Here is a 27622-nt window from a genome sequence, read left to right as displayed (position 1 = left end):
AGCCTGGAAAACTACCGGTCTAGACATTCGATGAACAGCGTGGCGTTTGCAGTGATCAGGAATCAGAGCTAAACCGACAGACTAAAAAGATCTCCCAACGATGCGTTCATTTACAACACGCGGAAACGAGTTTTTGAAGTGTACCGGACGAATGGACCAATCAGTGTGAAGGGTTGCCCTCCGACCTCAAGTGTCCCAGCTGATGACGTCAGCCTCGTCCTGCACCTGCACAACTTAATTGCCTCTCTGTCCGCCACTTCTCACAATGCCCCTGAGAGGTCAGTTTTTTGCTGGACACCAAGTGGCATGACAACGCTGTAAAAAAATCTCTGACAGATGACGGCGATGACACCAATGTTACACCAGACTGCACCAGAAGTTGAGCTGAAAGAAGGTAAAAAATTTCATTCTTTCTGTAAAGGTTGAAGTCGTTTTGTTTACTATGACACTTAAACGTAATCTGTGACACGTTGTTAATAAAGGATCGATGCCACTGACAATGGTAATAATCCAGCGTACATATTTTATCTTTGATTTTCTTTGTGGTAGTATTAATATTGATAGTAATAGGAAGTAATGCTGTGTTAAAATGGCAGTTGGTGTCATCGACAGTTTAGGTCATAATTTTTTCACTTTATTATTTATCGACGCTGTATCAACTACACGGTTATTTAGCATCGATGGGATTCATAGTAGCGAGATGGTATTTGACGAGATAAGGCCGAGAATTCGCCATAGACGAGCTGAAATTCGACTTACGGTTGGGGAAAACGTCGGAAAAACCAAATCAGGTAATCAGCGCAAGCGCAAATCCGAATCGGCAGATAAGCGCCTTAGCCGACTGAGCTACACCGGTAGCTTTAGATATGGTTCGAATAGAATTAATACTAGTGATATTGATTGCATAAGTTAGAATAAATTTAGGTTTAGTGACAAAAGTAGTAACAGTAGTAATCTTAGTGTAGTCCACTGTTGTGACTGAGGGGTTAGCGAGTCTAACTCCGAACCCAGCGGTCCCGGATTCGATTCCCGGTCAGGACGAGTTGCCTGGGTGAGGTTTTTTGGGAGGTTTTCTCTCACTCCTACGGATGAATATCAGGTAACTTTATCAGGCGATTGGAACCCCACTCATCTTCGCCACTTCCTTTCCTCATCCCGTTTCTGGTTTTTCAGATCACTCTACAGGAGGCCTCCCGAAGCTGCTGACTCTCTCGACCGGCCTTCGTGGAAAGTAGTTCAGTGATGTTGGATGGCTTCTGCAATGAGCACCCGAGGCGGACCTATTCGGAGAAGGAGTTTCGCCTTGGACCGACAGGGGGGCCTTGGGGGAATTAGCCGAAGGAAGAATGGCATATGGATTCTGTCGGCTGTAGGAACATTCTACAGGTTATTTGAGAAACCCCTCATGTCAATTTTTTTTTCAAAATTGAGATAAGGATCATATAATATCTTTAGGGGTCGATACATCGTTTTATGGAGAAAACCCTCTAGTTTAGTCATTCTTGTAGCATACAGAGCCTGTTGAAAAATGTATATATTTGAGAAACCCCTCAAGTGCAGGACATGAGGTTTTTCTCAATTACATCACTTTCTATGATTTTGGAACATAACATAACATAACATGCATGGCTCTTTCTCTTCATAGAATGCATGAACTACAGCGAGTTAACAATTATCAAAAACGTGTAGGAGAAATTCGACAAGAAATTGGAAAATGAAGAAGGTATCGGAAAACAACATTGGGTACCAGTCAATGTGTAAAGCCGGGAAATTTCTGCAAAGTGAAATTGTTGACTTCAATGCTTTTGATGAAGATTTTTTTACCAGGGGACCTTGATCGTTACAAGTATGCGCCCATGACATCAGTTGAAGTAAAAAGGAGTATTATTATTATTATTATTATTATTATTATTATTATTATTATTATTATTATTATTATTATTATTATTAAAATCTTTGTCTCTTTTTTTAATTTTAGTGCCATATTTTCAAAAATGTAAGGTCATTTACTAGGTCATTTTCTGTGATTTTTAGGTCATCAACTTCCGAGTTCTACAAACTTATTACAAGCATTATTATGAATCATAATACTCCTTGTAATAAGTTTGTAAAATTCTGCATAGACAGGTACTGTATTTTTTTTTTTTTCGGAAATAAAAGCCACGATCTGGTTGTTAAATAACACTTCATAAAGTTTCTCATTTTTATTTGATAACATATCCAACTAACTTTATCACGCTTCATCTCCAGGCAAGAAACAGGTAATTATTATTTCATGCTTTCTGTTAAAAGTGACAAACGAATATTGTTTCTGTAAAATTTCTGAACTGAATGAAAGCTCGTTTCTGGGAGTTCCGCACCAATAATGTTATTTGGCCGTAGACTCAGGCCCTCTACGTTTACAATAATTATTATTTGATTACACACTTTTAAACTGTGCTTTCGCTTTCGTTTTCACTTTAACTTTCATGCCTACATTCACCCTTTACAGATGCTATTTCATTCACGTCTGAATTACTGTGCACGGTAGCGACGCATTTTATTTACGGTACATCGCCACGATATATTTCCTAAGTCATCGTACGTTGCCAACGCTATTAAATTTGTTCCGGAACACACATTCAATTCCACGATTGGTCATTGTCTTCACTCATTCCACGCCGTTAGTACAAGAATATTCAGCGCAGGCTACATACAATTTGGAGACGCGACAACCATTCCGATTTAACGGTGTTTGCAATGCCATCTACTCTCTCCACCACAGTTCTAAACATTCAAACACGTCGCACAGTGTATAATTTAGAGAGTCTAGCAGGCCAAAAATCATTTGTCGAAAACTAATCGCTTAATTTTCATAAAATTTGGTGAATTATTGAAGTGAATACGTTTTCAATAACATAAAATGAAAACAGCAACTAATTTTACAAATAAAATTAGCGATATTGTAAAAAAAAATTCGATTTCAATGAAAAAATAAATTAAACTTCATGATGTGGAATGCGCTTATAATTGAAAGAGTAATAAGGAAAATTGCTACATATCATACTCGTCCAGAAGTGAGATGCATCATCATCAGAATCTGTATCCTCGCTGGTAGTGTCTCCTTCGGCAGCACCGAGTAATGGAGGATCGGAGAGTAACTGCAGTACTTCTCTTGAAATCAATCGCGATTTTCTCTCCTTAATTTTCTTAAGGGTCGAAAGAAATTAGTAGCCTGAGCAAAATATAGATATTTGTTTCTTTTCTTGATGTTCTTCTTGCGAAGACTTCTCTGAAAATCTATTATCTTTGTTCCTCGTTTCCTGGGATTCCTCAGATAAATAATTTATCAATAGGTATAATAGTGTCCTGTGACCTTTTGTTCATGAACCAAGAATTTGTGAAGGGTTGTATGTATATAATACTGTTTGTGCAAGCATATATATATATATATATATATATATATATATATATATATATATATATATATATATATATATATATCCCGTGTCTCCATTGCATACATGCCAAATGTCCGTTTATCAAAATTGCAAACCTACAAGAAAAGGTGTTTAATATTATACATGTAGACGACTTATTATATTTCCATATATTCCCGTAATATATTCGAAAGTGGAAACCTTCCTTAAAAATCTTCTTGCGGTATTTCCATCGTTTTTATTGCGACTGCTTTACTTTGTCATGTCAACAAGTAGTTCCCTTTCCTGCCTGAACCTAACCTATCTTTAATGTTTCGTACTAAATAATACGGTGGATAAGAAGTTACAAGATTTTGAATTTCCCTTAATTACTTATACTGATTACAGGTCAACTGTAAACCAGTAATCAAAGCGAGATCCTTATTAGGTGAGTGACATTATTGGTCGTTTCTGCAAAACCAATTTTCATGTTTTTTTTTTTATTTTGTCGCACATTCAAGTGATGCAAGTGAAAGCTCTCCTGCAATATTGGCAGCATCTCTTTTCATAGAAGCTTTGAAACTTATCTGGACAGCAGAAAGCTTTTCTTCTGGCGATCTTTCTTCAAAAAGCGGACTATTTTTTTCTCCGTTTTAATCTTTCGCTCAATTCTCCGAAACGTTTGCGTGGACGTCCTCGAATACTTGTACTGGCAGACCCAAATTGGAATTATTTTGTAGTAGATAGCAAAGCAATATATATTTTATTCTCAGATTTTGCATCTTGGTTCAAACATAGTGCATTTTTATTTTGAGAATTTATTCTCATTTCTGCTGTATTTTTCCACCATAATCTATTTTTCGAGCATAGAAATCTAATTCATTTCTTTATTGACTATAAAATGTCTTCAGAGCAAGAATTGAGACCAAAATGTTCAATTACATATTTGAGAATTTCACTTTTCCCTCGCTCTTGCTTCACACCTCGGAAAGAGCCATCCGGGTTACGGAGTGCATGGTGTCTGAATAATTAATAGTTATTCTGTATATGTCTGGTTGCAGAAAAAAATCATGAGGTATTACTCAGAAAGGTATAATGAATATCTGCACAAAATTTTATTGAGGTGATAGAGGGCTACACCTTTTAAAATTCAACTTAAAATAATATACTGTAAGGTTGAACTTCTACTCTCTATATATTTATTCAGACACTTATTCTGGACAACAAGATCATTTTTAGCAAAAGAATTAGTCTATTTGTAAATATATGCCTTATTATAATATATCCATACTGTATATTAGGGAAAAATAATATATTAACTTCCTCACTTTGCATTATCCAAATACAAACTGCACGTCTGCCTCTGCAGCGTAAATGATCTTATCGGAGATATGCAACTTTCTATCTCTTGTGAGGGTCCCCTACCAGATGTCAACAACTAAACATCTACCTACACTTGGATATAATATAGTGGAGTGTTATAAACACGTCTAAATAAGAATTTATCATTAAAGACAGGGGTGTGAAAAATTATTTTTTTTTTCCGGCTAGCTGCATGAAATTACACACTATGAGGCGTTTTAAACAGTGTTGCCAAGCCATTACTACTTTGTTCATTAACTGTGTTTCTCGATTTTCGGCATTTTAAGTTTAATTTTTACAGTAACGTAAGATCATCCCAAATTCACTTTTGCTTAAATAAAATACGCCTCATTCTGATAACAATTGAGGGTCTCTCAGCTAGAAGACAGCAGCTACAATTTCGGTCGAATTCCAGTTAATGTGTGTACTGGACTTACAAACGAAAGGTCATTTCACTGGTACAAGAAGAAGGCAGATCTGAGACAAAACTCTTCATTGTTTGGTGGCAGAAGGGCAGCTCCAAATTTGTAATCCATCCATCCATAAGGATGCCTAAGATTATACTCGCACTCGGGCTGCTTGGATGGCCCATTATATAACCAAAGCCACCGTTTTTGGCGTGTGAAAGAAGTAATGGGAACGTTGAGAGCGAGTATTTTATTTTCGCCGCAGTCAGTAGGCGAGAAAGCTGACAACTGTAATTGGCAGATTGCTGATGTAACTTGTGTTTAGGAGGACCTACCGAAATGGCAACATATGCCACTATTTGGGCACTGTACACAAGGACACACCCCCAGAAACGCGAAGTGCGTGTATCTTGCCTTTGCTGCAGTCAGTGGGTAATGAGACTGACAACTGTGAATGACAGATTGCTGACGTGACGTGTATTTGGGTGTTACCGTTCTCAGCTGCACTGGCAACAAATGCTCACTGACTGACTTTTACTCAAGGACACGCGCCAGAAATGCTGGCTCTGGCTGTACTAACCGGAATGGAATGATGTGCTTTCCCTAATGCCCCTCCGAACTACAGATTCTCCTGCGCGTCGCCTCTGAACTCCTCTACAACCTACATCAGCGGTCGGAAAATATAGTACATTTAGTACAAGAAGAACTTGACATCTCAACCCTGCCGGCAGGGTCGGTTGACGCTTAGCATGAGCTAGGAAGGTTTGCTGCGATTACTATAAAATGGCTGAAGGTTTAACATGCCGACCACTGGCCTACATATTGCCTTTATTTTTCCACGTATCACAGCGGTCCTTCAACCTCAGTCCAATTAGTTACCATAAGCCCACGGTGCATAACGCTACCACCAACAACGAATAACCACATATGCACGGGGACCAAGTTCTGTGGCAAGCATTTACATCTGAGTAAGCCCGAAACCTAGAAAAGAGTTAGTGATGATGATTAAAAACGGGGCTTGTAATTATGAACGCGACATGAACCCGAGGTCCAATTTTGAAAGTTATCCAGCAATTATGCTTTTTTGGTTGACGGAAAATCTAGAAAAAAACCTCATCCGACTACCTTGCCTCAACCACGATTTGAATCCGGGCCTGCTTGTTTCAAGGTTAGACGTGCTAACCGTTACTCCACAGCGGTTGACTCAAATTTGTAACATTCACCTATCATTCAGGTAGGTTCCTAAGGAAGTATTAGCCGAAAAATTTCTTCTATATGTTCAATGAAGGGGTGATAGGCTATATTATTATATGAGCAGCTCTTTCTTATTTCCAAAACATTTAAAAATGATTCTGCCATGCAGCAAAGTCTTCAATTCATTCCACCTTTTCTTCATTTTTAGCCCATTTTATTTTGTTTTACCCACGCTGTTACAAAAGGAAAGTATATTATCCTGTGCGAGTGTTTTTATATAATTAAATACTCGGTCCTAAGGAGGTGTTAATCCTCATATATGCTAGAATTATGCAAGAACATCAGAAATTTATAAGCAGAAGTACTCTGTTCTCATGTGTAATCATAGCAAACGAAACTGCTGAAGGAAATATAGTCCATTAGGGTAATTTCTGGGTGCAATCTGACATGTGAATTTAATTAACACAGTTGTGAACAATAATTGAGTTTCTCAGCAGTTCAGTGTGATTTATTCTGACGTGTCTGAACTTACGGGTTCCATTTCGAATATCTAGTGGGATCACATTTAGATGTCCCAACTTTTGCTGCTCTATATATATTTTTAAGTTTGGAATAAGTAAGAATTTCATTCGGCTTCTTTTCTTGTTACAAAAGCACTCGGCTGTATTCCATGTACCGTTCCTAATATCGTATCTCACAATACCCCTTATGTTAAGAAGCAATCTTTCTGATGCCTCCAGTTTCTCCTAAACTAACAATATCAGTCCTGATGTCCAAAATATCCATGTAACATATAGTAAAACCAAAATTGAGCACCTGCACCTCCTTGGAACCAATTTCATTTCCTATGATTCCTCTATAAATATCCCCTTATACCAGGTCACTTCCAACGCCCGTAATCTTGAATAACATCGATAGGCTCGTACAAAGTATTGCAGTACAGAATCTTTAAAAAAGTTATTTCCATGGTGTGTTACAGATTCCAAAATAGTTATACTATTGTTATTCTACGGTACCTAACTATTTTATGGCAGTAAATATTAATGTTTTGTCCTGCAACTGTAAGTAATGAAATAAAAGTATTTTATTAATAAATTTGTTAATTTCTCCTAGAAAAGAATGAGACGGAATTGTCTTTGAAAAATTGGTAAAGGACCTGGTCATTTACTAATATAGCCTATCCTTTTTACTAAAGTAAAGTCAAAAACTCAGAAACTGTGTACTAACAGAAAATTTTAAAATATGCGTTTAACAAAATACACCCAAAGCTACACTACACATTAGAAATTGAAAACAACAAATCCATAAATTTTCTAGACATCACAATAACAAAAGTAGACAACAAACACACATTCAAAGTATACAGAAAACCAACAACAACAACACACATACACAACACATCCAACCACCCCACACAACACAAACAAGCTGCATTCCGAACAATGGCACACCGACTACTCAACATACCAATAAATCAACAGGATTACAACGAAGAACTAAACACAATCAAATACATAACACAAGAAAACGGATACAACCCTAACATAATAGACAACATAATACGTAAGACAAAACAAAATCACAAAAAAAACAGAAGATTACAAGACAAACACAAGAAGACAAAAAATACATCACACTAACATACGAAAACAAAAACACACATCAAATTGCAACCTCATTCAAGAAATTAAACTACAACATCGCATACAGAACACATAACACTCTACAAAAAACATCTCAACACAAACAAACAAATACAACCACACAGGCGTTACAAACTCAAATGTAACACCTGCAACAACTTCTACATAGGACAGACAGGCAGATCATTTTAAACACGTTACAAGAGCACATCACAGCCATAACAAAATTACAAAACACTTCCACATATGCAGAACACATCACAAATGCCAACCACACCTACAGAGACATAAAGACAGACATGGAAATACTGCACATCCAACCGAAAAAGCCAGAAACTCAACACACTAGAACAATATGAAATATACAGACACACGAAAACACACCCCAACGATATTCTCAACACACAACTCAATTTCAAAACACATACACTCTTTGACTCTACACTACGAACGCACCCACACAGGAAACAAGAGGCGCCAAGACCAACAACGACCAGTTCTGAAGATGACCCAAAATAGGTCGAAACATGTTAAGAAGGTACGTTAAAATTTAACACAAGAAAGACTTATCATATATATTCCGAAGTGATAGGCTACAGTGTTAAAAGTTATGTAATCAAGATGTATAAAACGATATGTTGAAATAATATGAAAGAGGAAGCAATGAAGAATGTATACATGGTCAACCGTAAGTAATACCATTAATTTTTGGGGTTATTCTTTTTGATACATTTCAAACGAAAAAGTTTAATACAGTTTTGCTCGTTTTTGCTTCCTTTTCGAGATAAAAATGGTTTTATATGAAACATTTCATAGCGTGTTTTGGGAAAGCCATTGATTTTTAGTCCCAATATACTCTCATTTGAAGAGAGCACAGTATTATGATGATAAATGCTTCAAAGAACATTAGTTTTGTTCTGTAAATGCGCAGAAATTTGATGCGAGCAAATGTAAAATTTAAAATTTCTCGAAGGAATAGGTATATTAAAAGCTTGTAATACTACACATTTATATTTCCAATAATTATAATTAAGTTACAAATTAATTGTGGAATATATAAGCTACAAATTACGGTATATGTACTTAATCATGAGGTAAAATAAGATTAGCTTCCATACAGAAAGATTATTTCCATCTCAATTTAGTGATCACATGTTAACATTCATTCTTCAGAAGAACGTCTGGTAGACCATTAAAATAATCACTTCATCTATAAGGAATGCATAATTACACAAGTTTTTGATGCAATTGAGCAACCCAGAACATCATTACCCTTGACATCACAATGTTTACGTCACAGTGAAAAATAACTAGTAGCGGATACTGCAGAAACATAGGCAGAACTGAGATATCAAATATATCACTGACCATTAATACGTATCATGAACACATCTGAACTATAAATTATATCAAATGCATTTATCTACGTGCATTATATTTCTATCATTGCATGTTTAATTACTCTTTTATCTAGCGGGCAATATAATTATAAAGATAATGGTATTGCATTCATAATTTTTCACAACGATTAAAGCACGAAGTTATATACGCACAGTAGGCCTATATAAAAATTGGCCTGATGAACTTGGTGAGTACTGTAGATGAGGCGATCACAAGTAATTTCTAATAATGTATCCATGTTCATATTTACGTGACCCTTTGTCTCTGGGGGGTGTCGGAATCCTAGATACAATGCTCCTTTAAATAAACATCTGTGTTTAAGGATTGAGATAATATGGGAGTTTGGCAGGTCTTGCTCACGGAAACTGAAGTGCAGACAGTGCAAGAATACAGATGCTTGGCTTTCTTGTAATAATCCTTTAATATCAAAACTTAAAACAAATGTCACAAACTGAAGGAAATAATTGTCGCGAAAGTTTAAATACGTCTCATAACAATTCAGTATGGTTATCATGTTACTAGTGATGTATATAATTTATAGTTCGTTTTCTTCAAACACTAGGTGTATGCATTGTAGATAAACGCAACACGGCAACCTGGCTCTCACCCGAGTCACCCGTAAACTCAGATTTCAGAGAGAATTTGCTATCGCTGATGACTCATCACTGTCTGTGATATGTGAATTGCTATATGTATTTTGCAATTCAAACCTTACATATTCGGAGTACTGCAAGAAATACGACCCGGAGATCCTGTACTCAGGAATGAAGTTTGTGAGTAAATGAGAAATTATTTTCGTTTCTCCTGAGACATGTATTATAGAATTGTTGGTTACACTTTTATTCCGAGGAGGTCTTCAATTCACAATTTTTTGTTTTGAATAATTTTAAAGACTAGTTAAATAAATAAAAAAAACGATTTCATTTCATTATTTCATGTAGATTATTCCAGCAGAAATATACTGCTTGATACCGAATATGAATAAAATGAAATCACTAGTGCAGAAGTAACCTCTGTACAGACGATACATACACAGGTGCAATGCCCAAAACCGCTTTCTTTGAGTCGGGTGCTGAAAACGCGTTTCCACAAAAATGTGGAAATCTCATTTTTGTGACATCAAAAGTTTTCTCTTTATTTTTCTTATGACGTGACAGTAAAAAGGAACGAACACCAACGTTAAGTATTTCACAAAAATGTTTGAACTTCAATCTACCAACCTGAATACTTCTATGGACTGGTTAACATGCTTAGATATTCTCGGTATTTTCCTGGTGAAAGTAACATTCCTTTGTTCCAGCTTCTCTTCGCTATCCACCGATTAGAAGTGCACCGTATGCATGCTGCCCCATAGAAATCATTCCTGTAAACACAGAGTGTAATACAATGTACGTACGCTGGGTTGCCATTTCCAATAGATATTGCAACGTCGAATCAACCCTTGTGAACAATTAAGATGACATCTTCTATTGTATATTTAATGTTAAATTTACCTATTAGCACATATAATATGAGACAAGCATAATAATAATAATAATAATAATAATAATAATAATAATAATAATAATAATAATAATACTATTATTATTCATAGTTTTCTGCGCAAATGCAGGGCTTTCACTGCAAAGCCAGTATTCTTAAATCTTTCTTATTTTCGGCCCTTCTCTTAATCTCCACATATGATCCATATACCTTAATGTTGTCTAAAATCTGATATCTTCTTCTGCCCCGAACTCTTCTTCCATTCACCATTTCTTTCAATCCATCCTTCTTAGGCAATTTCTTCTTAGCCAATGGCCCAGCCAATTCCTTTTTATCTTCCTGATCAGTTTGAGCATTATTCTTTCTTCAACTACTCTTTCTATCACAGCTTCATTCCTGCTCATAGTAGGGTAAACATTGGTAATTTCATGATAATTTAATGAAAATTAATTTAAAATGCAAATGTGTAAATATATCCTTATTTCGATTTTTTCATCTAAAAGACGATAATTTGCTCTACAAATCTGGAGACATAAAAGATTGACACGTTCTTGAACAAGTGCCAAAAACCACTTTTACAACTTAAGCTAAAATGTTGGTTATTTCGTGATAACCTTGGTAATTTCGTGATATTACATTGATAATTTCGTGAGAGGCAGAAGAATTGTGGAAAAATTCATTAAAGTCAAATGAAATTCTTATTTATTGTTACAAGACTTCAAACATAGTAATTTCGTCTAATATTCATAGCAATAAAACATTGAAATACATATCAACACATAATAAGACTGAAATCAAAGTAAAAATTGAAATTGAAAAGGGATCTTCTTTTCTCTGAAAGGGTGCACACTTTTATTACGGACTTTACTATAGCTTATATTACTAGGGTACCGGTAACTCCAAAAGTAATGCATAACATTTGTTTAAAAATTATATTTTAATCCTACAGTTTTGTTATTTTCACAGAATGTAGATGCATCCTTTAGGAACAAGATGTCACTTTTCCACATAATCCCCGTCCCTTTCAACTGCCTTACGTACTGTAACCTAGGAACGAGGGCCTGTAGACCAGCACGGTAAAAGTCTGGACCAACATTTCTGAGCCAATCTTTAGCAGCGTGCACAAGGGAGTCATCTTCTAACCTCGTGCCGCGAAGGAATCCTTCAGTTTACTAAAGAAATGGTAATCGCACGATGCCAGTTCAGGACTGTAAGGAGGATGTTTCAGTATTGTCTATCCGAATTTTCTGATCTGATGTGTGGTCTTGTGACTGACATATGGCTGTGCGTTGTCGTGCAATAGCAGAACATCCAGCTTCTCCCGATGTCGTCGAACACGACTCAGTCAAGCTTGAAGTTTCTTGAGAGTTGCAACATACGCGTCAGAATTAATGGTGGTTCCGTATGGCATGATGTCCACAAGCAAGAGTCCTTCTGAATCGAAAAACACAGTAGCCATAACTTTTCCTGCCGAAGGTGTACTTTTGAATTTCTATTTCTTTGGTGAATTTGCATGATACCACTCCATTGTCTGCCTCTGTCTCCGATCCAAAATGGTGAAGCCATATTTCATCTTCTGTCACAATTCTTACAAGTAAGTCATCTAGCACTTATCATTGACACTTAGCATGTTAACAAATCAAACAGAAGCTACACTGAACTCATTCCGTCTCCCTTTTCTTTTTGTTACTACATCTTATCTCCAGATTTCTAAAATTCGTACTGTAATATAAATTTTAAAATAGTATAAAATGTAACGCTTAATGATCAACAAAATTTCGCCTCAAACAGCTAAGATTTCTATCAGTAAAGCTAAGCCTATATGGCGACTACAGCTGTGTCTAAAATTCCAAAAACATTTCCTAAAATTTCATGAAGATACAATAAACCTTTGTACCAAATATCATATGCTCACCTTTAGTAATAAGCCTATAATGTAATTACAAACATCCACAAAATTTGTACCCCTGATAAGTCGACGCTAACTTGCTCTCTCCAAACATAAAAGCTCACTGAAGCAGCTACAATAGTCACACAAAGCGTAGCTGTATGATTCTGGAAACTGGACAACCTATGCAATCCCTTGATGGAAATTTGAATCTCGTAACACTGTTGGTTAGTTCACGAAAGAGCAAAGAAAAAGTATCACGAAATAACTACTGCCACGAAATTACCAATTTTACCCTACACTTCAATCATTTGAAGCTGTCAACTTATTCGACTGTCCGTTTCGTATTCGCACGTTTTCCTTCTTTATTTTTCTTCCGATGTCCATGCTCTTCCTCTTTTTTGAATTTCTATCCATCCCAAATTGCTTACAGCTGTCCTTTAACTCTGGTAGCATATCTCTTAGTATCACTCCTCTTTTGCTAATAACGTCATATCATGAGCAAATCTTATGCTCTTTATTCTTCTTCCTCCTATTATCACCCCTGTCATGTTCTGAAAACAGTTCTTCACTAAATCATCCAAGTAGAAGATGATGAAAGGCACAACTGCACTGCAATATTAATAATAAATAAATGGATACATTATTATTGCTATTCTTATTGCTGTTATTATTATTATTATTATTATTATTATTATTATTATTATTATTATTATTATTATTATTAGGGTATAATAAGTATTATTATAAGGAAAACATTATTTGAATGGATATGAAGCACATATCGCAAAAATTTCCTACAAACACAAATTTTGATTTCAAGTTCGTTATTTATATCGAATAAAGGCAATTCTATATAATAAATATGAATTACACTTCTCATTATACATTTCCTTAGTACTCTGTACTGCTCACAGAATAAGTTAATGCTATTCTTGGTGTTGTATTTCAGATAACTTTTAATTGAATAAGTTGTGGCTTATTTCCAGTTCTGTCATTCGTAAGTGCTAAGATTTTTGTTTCGGTGCCCAAATTTCGCTGCATTTTAATTATCATAATATATTATCTTAAGATACTTTATGCCATCCTAGCATTATAAACAGGTTGTTACTACATCGTATATCATTCATAATTGGTTTATTATGTGGCACGCGTGCTGATTAAAGGAATGACGTATTCACTATGACGTAATACCGGAACGCTTAGATCGGGATGCATGTATCTTGTCTGAATATCTTATACGCGTCATGTAACAAGAAATGAAATGCAGGACACAAGGGAAAGTATCATTTATTTCCAATCTTTAACAATTTGGTATCACTTTTGTAATATCACATAAATAAGTTCTGTGGTTCAGAGAAACTATATTAACAAAATAAAGGAAGATTTGTAACATAACCTGCAAGATCATCCATTCCTCTTTACTGAATTCCAAGGCCAAGCGCAACTAATAGACGCGAACATTTGAAGACAATTTGTCAGGTATGGGATTCCGAATTTAATTTCTTCCATAATTTCTTTCCTACGATTTATAATGCTAAGATGCCATAAAGTGCTGTATCCAACTCGTGGATAATCTTATTATGACACTCGTGAAAATTGTCGCACGAACGTTAGCGAGTGCGATTCACTCATGCCATAATCATGAAGATTATCTTTTTGTTGCATAAACAACTATTATGACTGTTACAACTATGACAACCAAGACAATGCTAACGCGGTAGGAGTAGCTGAACGCTTCACGTGCCACAAATATGGCTGAAAACTGCTCACACTACTGTAAATTCGACAAGAATTATAAAAAAAAAATCCAATTTATTTTCTATCCATGAAAGTATTATTCTCTTAATTACATTTTCTGTTACGTATCGTCTCTATTTTGGTATTTAATTTAATTTTAGTAGCACAAAACACTCCCATTCTGAGGTGGGAGTGACGCTTCAAATTTAAAGGAAAGTGACGGGCGTACAATACGCAGAGGGTTAGAATAAGGCCATATAACATATTGATGTCGTGTCCAAAGCACTGAAAGGTTTGTCAGTTTTTATTTTTATGTCAGTTTCAATCTGAAGGACCTTTCAGTTATACGGGTTATTCTTTTACTATATAGGTAACAATAAATCTAACAAAAGAAGAACGAAAATCAATTTATATAGCATGTATAAGCCTCTATAAGAGACAGAAAGGAAATTGTTACTCACGCGTCTGAAACAGATAAGTTTAAAGAAATAAAGTGACATTTAGATTGTTTTTGCAAGAAAAACAACGAAAGATCATAATAACGAATGCAGTACACTGTCGGATAAACATGACTGGTGGACATCCACTACTACTTATTTAAAATCATACCTGTTTGAAACGAATATAATTTGATATTTTCACGACGGCCATGATGGTGAAAGATTATTTAACTTTTGCACCTCCTTATAAATGAAACTACATAGAGACTCTGTCATCAGAGAACGCAAAAGGAAGGAAACGTTATTAAAGAACTATTCTCCAGGTCTGGTTCTAACAAAGAATCCAAAAGGTAAATTCACATTTCCTTGCGTCTCGTAAGTAACACCGAAATATTGAATATTTCTGCTTTTATGTCACACAATGATTTAAGAGAATTTAACTATCTATTTCTTTAAAAAGTGCCTGCACAACGATCCTATTGATAGACCTCTGGACTTATAATCCTGTGGCCCCCGGACTCGATCCCCGGCTCACTCCTCAATTTATAATTTGTGTTTGGCAAGCCCGTGGTCTAGGTAACAGGAATTTTCTCCGAGAACTCCTGTTCCTGTATGGCATTCCAACAAATCTCCATCATCATCCATTACATTTTTAATGGTTTATTTCAACATCTATGGTCATCTAGCATCTGAATGATATGAAGATGATAATGCTAACGAAAAGAGTCCGGGGTACAGCGCCGAGAGTTACCCAAAATTTGCTCTTAATGGGTTGAAGAAATCGCCGGAAAAAACCTCAATCAGATAACTTGTCCCAACCAGGATTCGAACCCGGGTATCCGCTCGTCGCGGCCAGGCATGATAACCATTACTCCACAGCGGTTGACTCCATCATCATCATCATCATCATCATCATCATCATCATGGGTATAGATTAGAGTAGCCTCCTATGCAACGACTTTGCCGATAATTCTATTGGTTACACAACTTGCTTCATATGGGTGAATAACGAATACTAAAGTACCTGCCGTATTGATAAAAAGAAAGAAAAACTTTAAGAAACTCTGCAATCTGTATTGCTTTTTCTATTAACTGAAACGAAATTTAAATGTAATATGTGCTCTTCCATGCCTTCGATTATTTTTGAACTTGAAATTCTGTTCTTCTGCTCAAGCCATTCTAGTATAATCATGTCGGTCTGCTGAATATTCATTATTCTTACATGTGGAAACAATTTTTAATCTTTCCTGCTATCTCTCTTTCCAACCGGCTACAATTTCACGACCTTCGTCATAGCTTCTCTACCATTTCTTCTTACAGCCAAATCCTTCCGGGCTATTCATGTTCGACACGAAGAGAAAAAATAAGACGTCAGCACGTTTTACATTATTGCAACTCTGTGTGAACGATTTCCAGATGAATCTGCAATTACTGTGTCGAGCTGAATGGAACTCTTACTTTCGATAGATTCATTTTTCTATACATTTGTGTCTCGGACGTGACAAGCAAGATTATGGTAATAGTCTTGCGGTTTTTATATGTCTAATTACTTACCGTATATATACTGTTTAATTAAAACGAGAGAACATGAATCATGTAATGATTATTTTTTGTGTGTGTTCTACTGTGTAGGAAGTTACCCGAAAGGAAATTAAACGCAGAATAAATATGGGAAATGCAAGCTATTATTCGGTTGAGAAGCTTTCGTCAACTAATCTGCTTTAAGAAAAATTAAGTTAGAATTTATAAAACGGTTATATTACCAGTTGTTCTGTATGGTTGTGAAGCTTACATTCTCTTTTGACACAGGAACAGAGGTTAAGAGTGTTCGAGAATAAGGTGCTTAGGAAAATATTTTGGGCTAACAGGGATGAAGTTACAGGAGAACGAAGTTACACAGCGCAGAACTGCACGCATTGTATTCTTCACCTAACGTAATTAGGAACTTCAGGCCTACTATCACTCGTATTGAATATCCTCTTTTAAAACTTCAACTTGTCCTCTAATAACATTGGAAGACGTGTTGAAGTTACAGAACGAGCTAAATACTTCCTCTCCAACTCTACTGTAAGGGCGATGAACTGATTAAACTAAAACAAAAGACCGAAGTGGTTAAGAAGGAAGAATTTATAACACCATCAAAAGAATAGTGATAGCTCTCTATAAGCTGGCTTACAAGGGAGGGGGTTTTTACTGTTTATTAACATCATAGCTTCGGTTAAGGATTTTTTTTTCTATTGAATAAAGACCATAAACCATAGTGCTTAGTATGTCTTCAAGTGTTATTAGTATATTTTATTTGCAGGAATAATTTGTGCATTAAATAAAAAATATTTTCGAAATAGGATTTTTTTAAGTCTTTAGCTGTACCTAACCCCTTCATTCTCCGCATATGATTCATATATCTTAATGTCGTCTATCATCTGACATCTTCTTTTGGACCGAACGTTTCTTCCATTCACCATTCCTTCTAGTGCATTCTTCAGTAGACAATTTATTCTCAGCCAGTAACCCAACCAATTCCTTTTTCTCTTCATTTCAGCATCATTCTTTCTTCACCCACTCTTTCCAACATAGCTTCATTTCTTATTCTGTCTGTCCATTTCACATGCTCCATTCTTCTCCATATCCGTAGCATATCCTTTAGTATCATTTCTTCTTCTGACAGCAACGTCATATCATCAGAAAATCTTAGGGACTTCATTCTTCTTCCTCCTATTATCACCACTCCCATGTTTTGAAAACAGTTTAAAGAACTTATACACATAATTTTTCATGCACCATTTATCTTATCAATGTATATAATTATTAATTATTATATCGTCTTCCGCTATTCCATATCCATTAGATTTCGGTATTGCCGCAAAAATCTCTAAATAAATATTTGTTTGCAGTATCCCGATACTTATTCTTCACATCTCATACAATGAGAATTAAATAATGTTTTGTGCTGCGCTTCTAATGTTCGACTCTAAGACCAAAGTGTCAAAGCGAATGCAGCACCAGTCCTGCAACAATTGGACGTGATTAGGCCAATAGCGAGCCTGGACAAACAAGCACTGTTCCATTTGGGATTAGGATAGAATATTCAGCTTTCTAATGATTTCACGTTGTAATTGTGGCACTACTGCTGAGACAGACATTCTTACTGTAGAGGTGGGGGTTGTTTGTGCATGACCTGGAGCTGTTAGTCCAATTACCATAGGAAACAATATCCGCTTCATATCACTACATGCGTTCATGCAATGAAGCTTCCTCTCTGGGGACCCTCGAGTCTATATGGGGATTTAGGTGAGAGCACGAAGTCAGTGTATTGAACTTAACCCTTGTATTTCTAAAATATTTAGAATTTCTTCCTTTACCAAAGAAAATTCATATTAATATTTTCACTTATTTACAGTGCAAAGGGTCTCGAGATTCTTTGATGCACAAGTAATGCCATATTTCGCTATAAATCAGAATTACAATACTGACACTACTAGACTTCAGTAAAGTGTTTGACACTGTAAATATCGACTTACTGACGAGAAAATTACGATCACTCCAACTATCAGAAAACACACTTTCTTGGTTCTCCTCTTATCTCAGCGAACGTCAGCAGTGTGTTTGCATTGGAAGTCGAACTTCCTCATGGCGTATCGTTGATTCTGGAATCCCACAGGGATTTGTTCTATCACCACTACTATTCACTATTTACGTAAATGACATCCCCTCGACTCTACAGCACTGTAAGCATCACCTCTACGCAGACGATTTACAAATCTATATCCATACAACCCCCGACTCACTCAATGACGCAATACAAAATCTTAACGAGGACCTTGAATCTATATCTGCATGGGCCAGAAAGTTTGGTTTGACTCTCAATGCAAGAAAATCACAAGCAATCAGTTAATCTTTTAGTACTTTGATTTTTATTGTACCTGTAAATTTAATATTAATTATAATTATAATTGTAATTGTAGTCTTAATATTGTAGTTGTAATCCCCTGATAGAGGGGAAGAGAAGGCCTGATAGCCCTATCCCTACCAGGTTAAATATATATATATATATATATATATATATATATATATATATATATCTTGCAGAACTGGATTCAATACCAACTAATATTAATGTCTTGTCTTATGTTTTTCATCATAATTATTATCTTAATGCTTAATCGAAAGCTTTCCTTAGTCCATAAATAGCATATGAGTTTATAAATTGAATGCATTTTTTTAGATCTAGTGTGAGACTATATCTAAAAAAGCAAAACCATAATGATATCACCGGAAATTAGTTAGGAATGTCCAACTTCGTGAACAAAGCACACATAATAATTGACAAAAATAGACACAGCGCTTTAACAGGATGATAACACTCTGATACAATTTTGAACTCGTCTTAATGTGTGTAATCAATGGAACATGATTAAAGTATGTAGTGCTATTTGAAAAATTGTAGTTACATGCACCAAATCTCTACACTCATATTATCCCCTCGTTCTAACATAACTGTCAAAAACAAAAATTCCATTATCTATCCAAACAAAAAAGTTATAATATGTGCACAAGATAAATGGGACACCCTGTATACTGGCCGAAATATCGTGAGAAAATTCCTTCCCCATGACGAAACGAACTACAGCGCATTTTATTAAAGTGAGTACTAAGCATGATGAAGTTACGGCACGGAACATTGGTTCTTTTACCAGACGTTATTCTATTGCATGGGAATCACAGTTTTACTTCTCTCCTGAAGGAAGCCACGCTAAGGACTTTAATGCTCTTTAAAATACATCGTCATTGGTTGACTTTCAATCATCGAACTTCCGAGTCCAACAACTTGCATGTCACTGCTAGATCACCAAGGACAACATGACGACCATAATAATAATTCTATAGATTCTATAGGGCAGTAGATGAATCATTCATTGTACTGAACAAACCATGGAAGACGTATAGTTCAATGTGTGCTGTTCAGGATCCATGTACAATGGAATTCGTGTGTCATATTTTCAGAGCAGTACCGTAGAGCTTGAATGAAGAGGAAAGCAAGCGTATGGAGAATGTCCTCCACTGCGCGTAAACAAGTATCATCTTCCTGTTTCACCCTCGTCTGCAGATTTGCTCTCCCGAGGCCCACTTGAGTCCAATCTGCAAGTTCATTATTCTGAGTCTACCCCAGTCCTTGTCGGTTTTATCGATTCCGTACAGTTCACGTTCAATCCATCAAATTACTCCGCCCTTCTTTGTCTTCATCTCACATTTCCCTACCTCAAACGGACCAACTTGTGCGACCGTACTGGTTAAATCTAGATTGTTCATTATCTACACGTCTGCACTCTCACAGCTGCAATTCACAAGGAAAAGATGTCATTTGTAACAGTTCCTCTCTAGCTAAAGCGGTATCGTTTCTAATTAAAAATTCATCGTACTCGGTTTCGATTTATGGCAGGAAGTAGCAGTTATCTATGTTGTAATCATCAGGCGTATGTTCTTTGTCTTGCATTTAATCTGTGTTTCATAAGCTACGACTTTGTGTTAAGCACAAAGCGTAATATGAAGTCTCTTAATTTGTGTCTAATATTGGTTTATGGATTAAAAGTTTCAGGAAAGAAAACATAATAAACGACATTTAAAGGACCAAGTCTTTCACGAAATAAAGTAGTCATGAATAACCAAACAATAGAACAAGTAAATACTTCCAATTACTTTGGATTTAATATCAGGAACATGTATATCAGTTATAAACAAGCAGCGCATTTCTGTTCCCAAATGTAATTTCTTCTGGTACATCTATTATGTCATGTGAATGCACAAGCAGGGTAGAATTGCAAACAAGTACGCGTAGACCATGATTCAGAGCAGAATACAGGCGCTCTGTCGGCAATGTTGTTTATATAAAACACCAAGTTACGCCTACATTGCGATCTGATTCTACACCTTTTCCAGTTGTATTTCAGAAAATATCAATTGTATTTCAGATTTGTCATTTGTATTTCAGATCAGTCAATTCAATTTCAGATAGTATCCATTACTGTGTTTCAGAAAACATCAATTGTATTTCAGATTTGTCAATTATATTTCATAGAGTATCATTTGTATTTCAGATTAGTCAATTCAATTTCAGATAGTATCAATTGTATTTCAGAAAACATCAATTTTATTTCAGATTTGTCATTCGTATTTCAGAAACTATGATTTTTATTTCAGAAGTTACGGTTGGCACCTTGTTCTCCAGTGTTAAATCCAATCGAGATCATTTGGTGTAAAGTGAGGACGTACGTAAAAACCCTTTGGAATTCCTGACGTCATAACTCCTGGTGTTGTAAGCTAATTTACCTACTATAGAGACTAAAACTAACGAAGCAACACACATAATATTATTGGTGGTGATTGTGTTCGTGCAGTACAACACAGTATAATTCATCAAGCTGCAGCTTTAGCTGTGATGAATATGCCTGTCGGACGCTAAAATGCAATAAAGTTTATTTTTTAAATCCATTTTCCATTTTTTAAATATATGTTAACATCTCAAGTAGGCCTACATTTGTTATTTTGTGAAATAAAAGTGACTATGTAATCTGAAATGCTTTGCTTATTTTCTAAACTACATTTGATACCATCTGAAATACAATTGAAAAATCTGAAAATACATTTGATACCATCTGAAATAAAATTGAAAAATCTGAAATACAATTGATACTATCTGAAATTGAATTGACAAATCTGAAATACATTTGAAAATTTCTGAAATTAAATTGACTAATCTGAAATACATTTGATAATTTCTGAAATTAAATTGACTAATCTGAAATACAAATACATTTGATAATTTCTGAAATACATTCGATATTTTCTGAAATACAACGGGAAAAGGCGTAATACCGAGTAAGTTGCATTTTAAGTCGCACTTTTGTGTTAATAATCCTTTAATTTATCAATCTATGTTAAATTTTATTTAATTGTATCTGTATTTTTTAAATAATTTTGTAAATGAGCTCATCTCTGAACAAAAGTTTGTCACATTTCCATGTCGCTCGAGCTTAATTTAATTTTACTTAATTTGTAAAGTATACACTTTCTAACAGCAATATATTGTTTTTTGTTATAATTGTGAAATTTTTAGTGGCAGCTATGGTGAAAGATATGAATTTCATAATCTCAGAATATATGTTTTTGCTCACCGTAATGGAGTTGATTTTGTTAAGTGAATTAGTTGTATATATTATATATATAGAATGCTATCAAGTTTACTATTATATTCTATAATATATAGAGAGAGATATTTATTTGTCATCAACATTTATGTTAGTTATGGTGTACCACAACTTATGTAAACAGGTTTCACTGTAACTTTCTATTGCATATTATACCTACAATTAGCGTGCAATCCCGACAGCCTGTTAAACTAAGAACTCTTCTACTCTCGCTATTAACTTCACTCCAAAGAGTCAATTTCTTCTTATTGATCTTAAATGTCCACCATCTGTTCGTTCACACTTACGTTCCTTTCAGCATTCTAATCTTGCTAACTAAATGTATATATAATTCCGTCTTTCTACATTACATCTAACTCGTTCTACTATAAAGAACTTTTCACTGACCACAGAGTTTGTAATTGAAAGCAATTTTGGATAATCTGGTGTCTGTCATTCTTGAGAGATTCTGAGCCAATCCTGTTGATATTTCCTTATTTCTTCAGTTTCATTTTGTACTTGCAGTTTTTCTAGTATATCTGTATTTCGTATCATGTCTCTCCGAGTGACACCTAGTAAGGATCTTAGGAATCTCATTTATGCTGCTGCTAATTTTTGGCAATTTCTTTGATTGATTCATCAGGTTTTACTGCAGTATTTAATCTCGGTCCAATCAGTGAAAATCTCTGAGTCCTGAGCATAGATGGACGATTCTATACCGTTTATCCGAGGTGGTCCTTCACACATTCTTCTTTCCGGAGGGTTCCATCGCCATATTCCTACCCTTTTTGGCGATCTGTTTTTATCAATTCATTCCAAATGATCATACCACGTCAGTCACTTTTTCTCAATAGTATCTAATATTCTGCCTTTTTACTTGCATTATTTTCCTTATTCTAGCCTAACGTTTCTGGTATGTTCCAGTACTGATATTCGGCAGTTTCTTCTTCAATAATCTATTTCCAGGGACAGCAGCCTGTCCTGTTCCTTTTCATTTAGCTTCAAGGTTTCCAAGCTGTATGTACTAATATTCCCTATGATGGTACTTATAATATGAAGTGCTTTTCGTCTAACTTGTAATCTTATTATTTCAGAGTTCATTAATTGCAATGCACGCTATAAATCATGCTATTGAGGCCAGACGAGACATCGCTAAAATTTAGTTATAATCAACTTAAATCTTAAGCAAAAATAATGAAAATTTGTTAATTCATTTTCAATCTTAAGTAAAAAAAAATAATGTAAATAGATACGAAAAATACCTAGTAGTGTAACTTCGTATAAGATAAAATAACGTAGTTTCGATATTAAAATGTAGTTAAGAAGAACATTGGGCGAATAAGGAACAGAATAATAAAGGAATAGTAATTAACGCTAATGTTCTGGGGTTCATAGAAACATTAGGAAGGAAGGAAGGAAGGCCATTAAGAAAACATGTAAAATCTGGTATATATTAAGTATACATTCGAAACAAAAAATAATGTTTAACACTACAAGAATGAATTTATTAGTTATTGGAAAGTCAAAATTCTACAGCGCGATTCACACGATAAGATACTTCATCAGTATTATGGAACGGCACCTGCCTGCGGCGAGACCAAAATGCTACACAAATGCTTGTCTCTTCATCTCACCTCAGTGTGTCATATACAGGGGCAGGTATTGATGAAGATTAATTTTATCATTTGTGTTTTTTAATATTGGTGTCAGCGGAGATTGTTCGAGATTGCTTTGTACTCATGGCGGAGATTAATGGAAATTTTGGAAAATATAATTATTTTGGAACTGGAGTATGAACTCAGTATGAATATTAATTTCCAAATAATTAACATTAAAGGTTCGTTGGATTCTGGTAAAGGTGCGGTATGACCAATAGACAATATTTGTTGGATTGAGACTGTATTTAACACACATTCATTAAAAATGAAAAAAAAAAAAAAAAAAAACTTGCAGTTCTCAAATTAACACTCTCAAATTATTAGTGAAATGTTGAATGTTCCGTCTTTTGAGTTCACTAATGTAATCAGAACACCTGGAATACCATGTAATGTAGCCGACTTAGATATACAGTATAACAAATTCAAGTGACAAAAAAACGGGAAAAAATCTCACAATATGAAATTTGCTGTAAAACGATGCAATAGTAATAATTAGCGAATGTGTTCTTACTTCGCTATTACAACTCTATTTCGTGATCGAGCGACTGTTTCATCCAGATATTATTAATCACTTAATTCGTAAAGATCAGTAAAAATCTATTGTATATTTATTATGTCGTGATTTTCGCGATCTCCATAAATACCCGGCCCTGGTCATATGGTTAATGAATGTAGTCGTTATTGTTATTTAAAGTCAATTCCTTAATTTCTACTGTTAGTGATTTTTAAATTGTATTGCTATTTTAAGAAGAGAAATCATCCCTACAATGACATTGCAAGATCTAAATTATAATAAAATTATGGTCGAGACAGAGATGTATGTAAGGCAGACGCTGAAAGATTGATAAACTTTCAACATTAAGAGCGTGATAATCCAGAAGTTCTAAAGAATTTTATTGGAAATAGATACAAGGATACATGCATAATTATGAAATGCAGAGGGTTCCTATGCAGTCCGTTCCCAAGTAGTAATATTCCGTCGGTTTAATGATCTTAGCGCCTGACACGAGGAAGCTAGGCGGTAAGGAGCACAGTGGGACCCGTCTGTGTAGAGAAGCGTGCATGAAATTGTCCGTACGCAGGCATACGATCACTCGCCGCCCGCCAACAGAGTTTGTTAGGTAGAGGTTGGATTGGGACCGGTCTGCATAGGAACTCTCTGTATAATCACATCTTGCAGACGGTGCTGAAGTGTTGTCCGTCGGCATGTGTACACTGCTAACGGACGAAGGGAAAGTATATGCGTGATTTCAACAAGATCCCGAAACGACTTATACAGCGCGTGTATCTGAAGTTGGTTACTGTTTAAGATTTCAAGGTGTCCGCAAACTCACACCGCAGCTGGGAGAAGGTGATGTATATGCTAGGGGCTACAGTTACGGTGGTAGGTGAGATTCACCGCTAGCGACTGCAGTTATGTTGGGATGTGGAATTCAGTCCACTCGAAGGTCAACACTGAACACGTTGTACGATTTTGCTGCCAACTTAAAACTTCCCGCTAGGAGATCGAGCGTCTGTCCTCGCTGCGGAGTGAGTTTGCGGACACATTGTAGAATAATTTCAAATACAGGGACATCATTTTATTTTTACTAACATTTTTTATATTAACCTGTCTATACCGTTAGAGAACCGGAAACACCGCTTGCTCCCCCCTCCAAGACTGGAGTTCGATGATACTGGCGTAAAACACAAATCACTCTACTAGGTATAGGAAGGAAGAAAAGTAGTTCATCCATTTACGTAAACTAGGAAATATCGTTATTTTGAGTTTGATCATTTTCATTAGGCTTTTCTTTAATCAAAGTACAGTACTGTATTAAGAATAAGTGTTTTTACTCAAGAAGTGAGATATTCATGCGAACGTATTCATTATGCAGTGTATACTGTCTATAGCACATTGGCGTACAATATAGAGAAAGACGTTAAATTGAAAAATAATCGTAATATGAATATTTAAACACAATTTTGAAAATGGTGGCCGTTCATTTCGATACAGGCTTCAGTTCTTTTGTGCATATTATCGCACTATAGACTATTGCATCTAATTCCAATTGCCAGTTTCGTCCTTCGTACTAGTAACTCATGTTGAAATAATTCTGTACCTACTCTACGTACTGTAAATTCAATCTTCACTTCTGTCCGACCCGAAAATATAAAATTACTCAGACATGCTATCTACTGTCCGTCCAAGTGGTTATGCCGCAGGATTGTAGAAAGGGAGAAAATCACGTGACAGTTAATTACTTAACGAGGCCCTTTTATTTAAGTTAAATTAAACAGCTGTATAATATTACGTAAACGTCCAATTCCTAAGAGAAATTAATGTTTTCAGAAAAGAGCTAAGACAGCCCAGCTTTTACAGAGGGGCGAGCAGAAGCAGGTGGGGGAAATCGGGATGCGACGTAGGCAAACGGACAGTATCTGTGCGAAAATTTGATTCAATATTGAAAGCTCTTTCGTCACTGGAAAACGCGAACATATTTCTGGAAAGTACTATACTCAGTAACTCAGTACTGCTTACTATCTGTGGTCTTGGTTCTGTGTGGAGTTGGAACTTCCTTAGTAGGCGGGGTGGGAGTGAAGTACATTCAAAAACTCAGGTACAATAAAAATTGAAGTAAAAATAAAATGATGTCCCTGTATTATATGACCAGATCCCCGCTCTCAAACTAAATCATAGCAAGTTAGGCGAGCTTGATAAATTGTAACAGGGAAGAATTGCAAAAGTGCTTGAAGCGAAAATATAGGAGGACAATAAGATTTTCTACGAAAGTGAAGACATTGAAAGTAACAGATATAAACATAAATAAATTAATTTGCTAATCATGAACAAGATTGGTATTATAATGACATTACATGAAAGATATTGAAGATTAATACCGTTTAAGTAGAAATAAAAAAGAAACTAAGAGACGAATTTAACGCAGTTCATTTTGTACGCGTACATTATTATCATTATTAACAATAATTTAAGCTTTAAAAAACACAACTCAATTTTTAAAACACTGAAATGTAGCCTATGTTAGATAAATGGGAAATTGCTTAAAAAGTCAGAAGAAATAAAATTTGTCTAAAACTTTGTCGATTATAAAGAACCTGAAAATACATAGAATAAAGAATTAATGATAAACATGGTAGATTCTCAACACTAAAAGACAAATATAGGAAAGAGGTACTCACTTAAAGAAGTAAGAGTCGTTGTAGAAGCCGAAGAAGGGTACTGTATAGGTCAGCATCCAGATGTTACCTCCGCCACAGTCATAGTATGGCTTGCTCCATTTCCCATCTTCATACTTGACGCTCAGAATCTCGTCGGGCACTCTTTCCGTGTGTGCAGACTCATTGAAGGTATAGGTATTGTACCCTGGAACAATATCAGAAATAACTGCAACATTTCTGCAGTAAGAAAGGGCACATACAATTTACTGTCCTCATAAGAAATAGAATAATTTCAGTAATTTATAAACCTCATTTTGGTTCACTACGTATAAAAAATCCGGTCCTCGTAATGTTTCGTAATAATCATCAACTCCACAGACCAGTTTCATTCTCGACTTATCTCATAAACTTCTTCCAGGCTTCCCTATTTCTGACAACTTTTTTGGTTTCCTAGCAGTTATTTCTTATAGATTAGGTAGCTAACCTGATGTTCAATCACTCAGTGACAGTATTGTTTTATAGTAACGTCTATATTTACACTAAGTCTAGTTTTACACAATAGTATATTTTCTCGCCGTTACAGCACATGGCCGCCACGATTGAAAGTTGATTATACTGAATTCAGAGTTCCCAATCTCGATAAGTATGGCCATATGTTCAAATATT

At 35.4% G+C, this 27622-nt stretch overlaps 1 protein-coding gene across 1 annotated transcript in view; it reads right to left on the bottom strand.

Annotated features, from left to right (window-relative positions):
• The window catches only part of LOC138699847 (probable G-protein coupled receptor CG31760), an 856195-nt gene extending 829039 nt beyond the window's left edge, over nucleotides 1–27156 (bottom strand). Inside the window, exon 1 of the mRNA XM_069826037.1 lies at nucleotides 26978–27156. Coding sequence (XP_069682138.1) covers nucleotides 26978–27033 — 56 coding nt within the window. The 5' untranslated portion in view covers nucleotides 27034–27156. The remainder of the gene's footprint in view (nucleotides 1–26977) is intronic.
• Between the last annotated feature and the right edge of the window lie 466 nt (nucleotides 27157–27622).

This window comes from Periplaneta americana, chromosome 5 (genome assembly GCF_040183065.1).
Source record: "Periplaneta americana isolate PAMFEO1 chromosome 5, P.americana_PAMFEO1_priV1, whole genome shotgun sequence".
Taxonomy (NCBI): domain Eukaryota; kingdom Metazoa; phylum Arthropoda; class Insecta; order Blattodea; family Blattidae; genus Periplaneta; species Periplaneta americana.
This window is presented reverse-complemented; position numbering and strand designations above follow the sequence as displayed.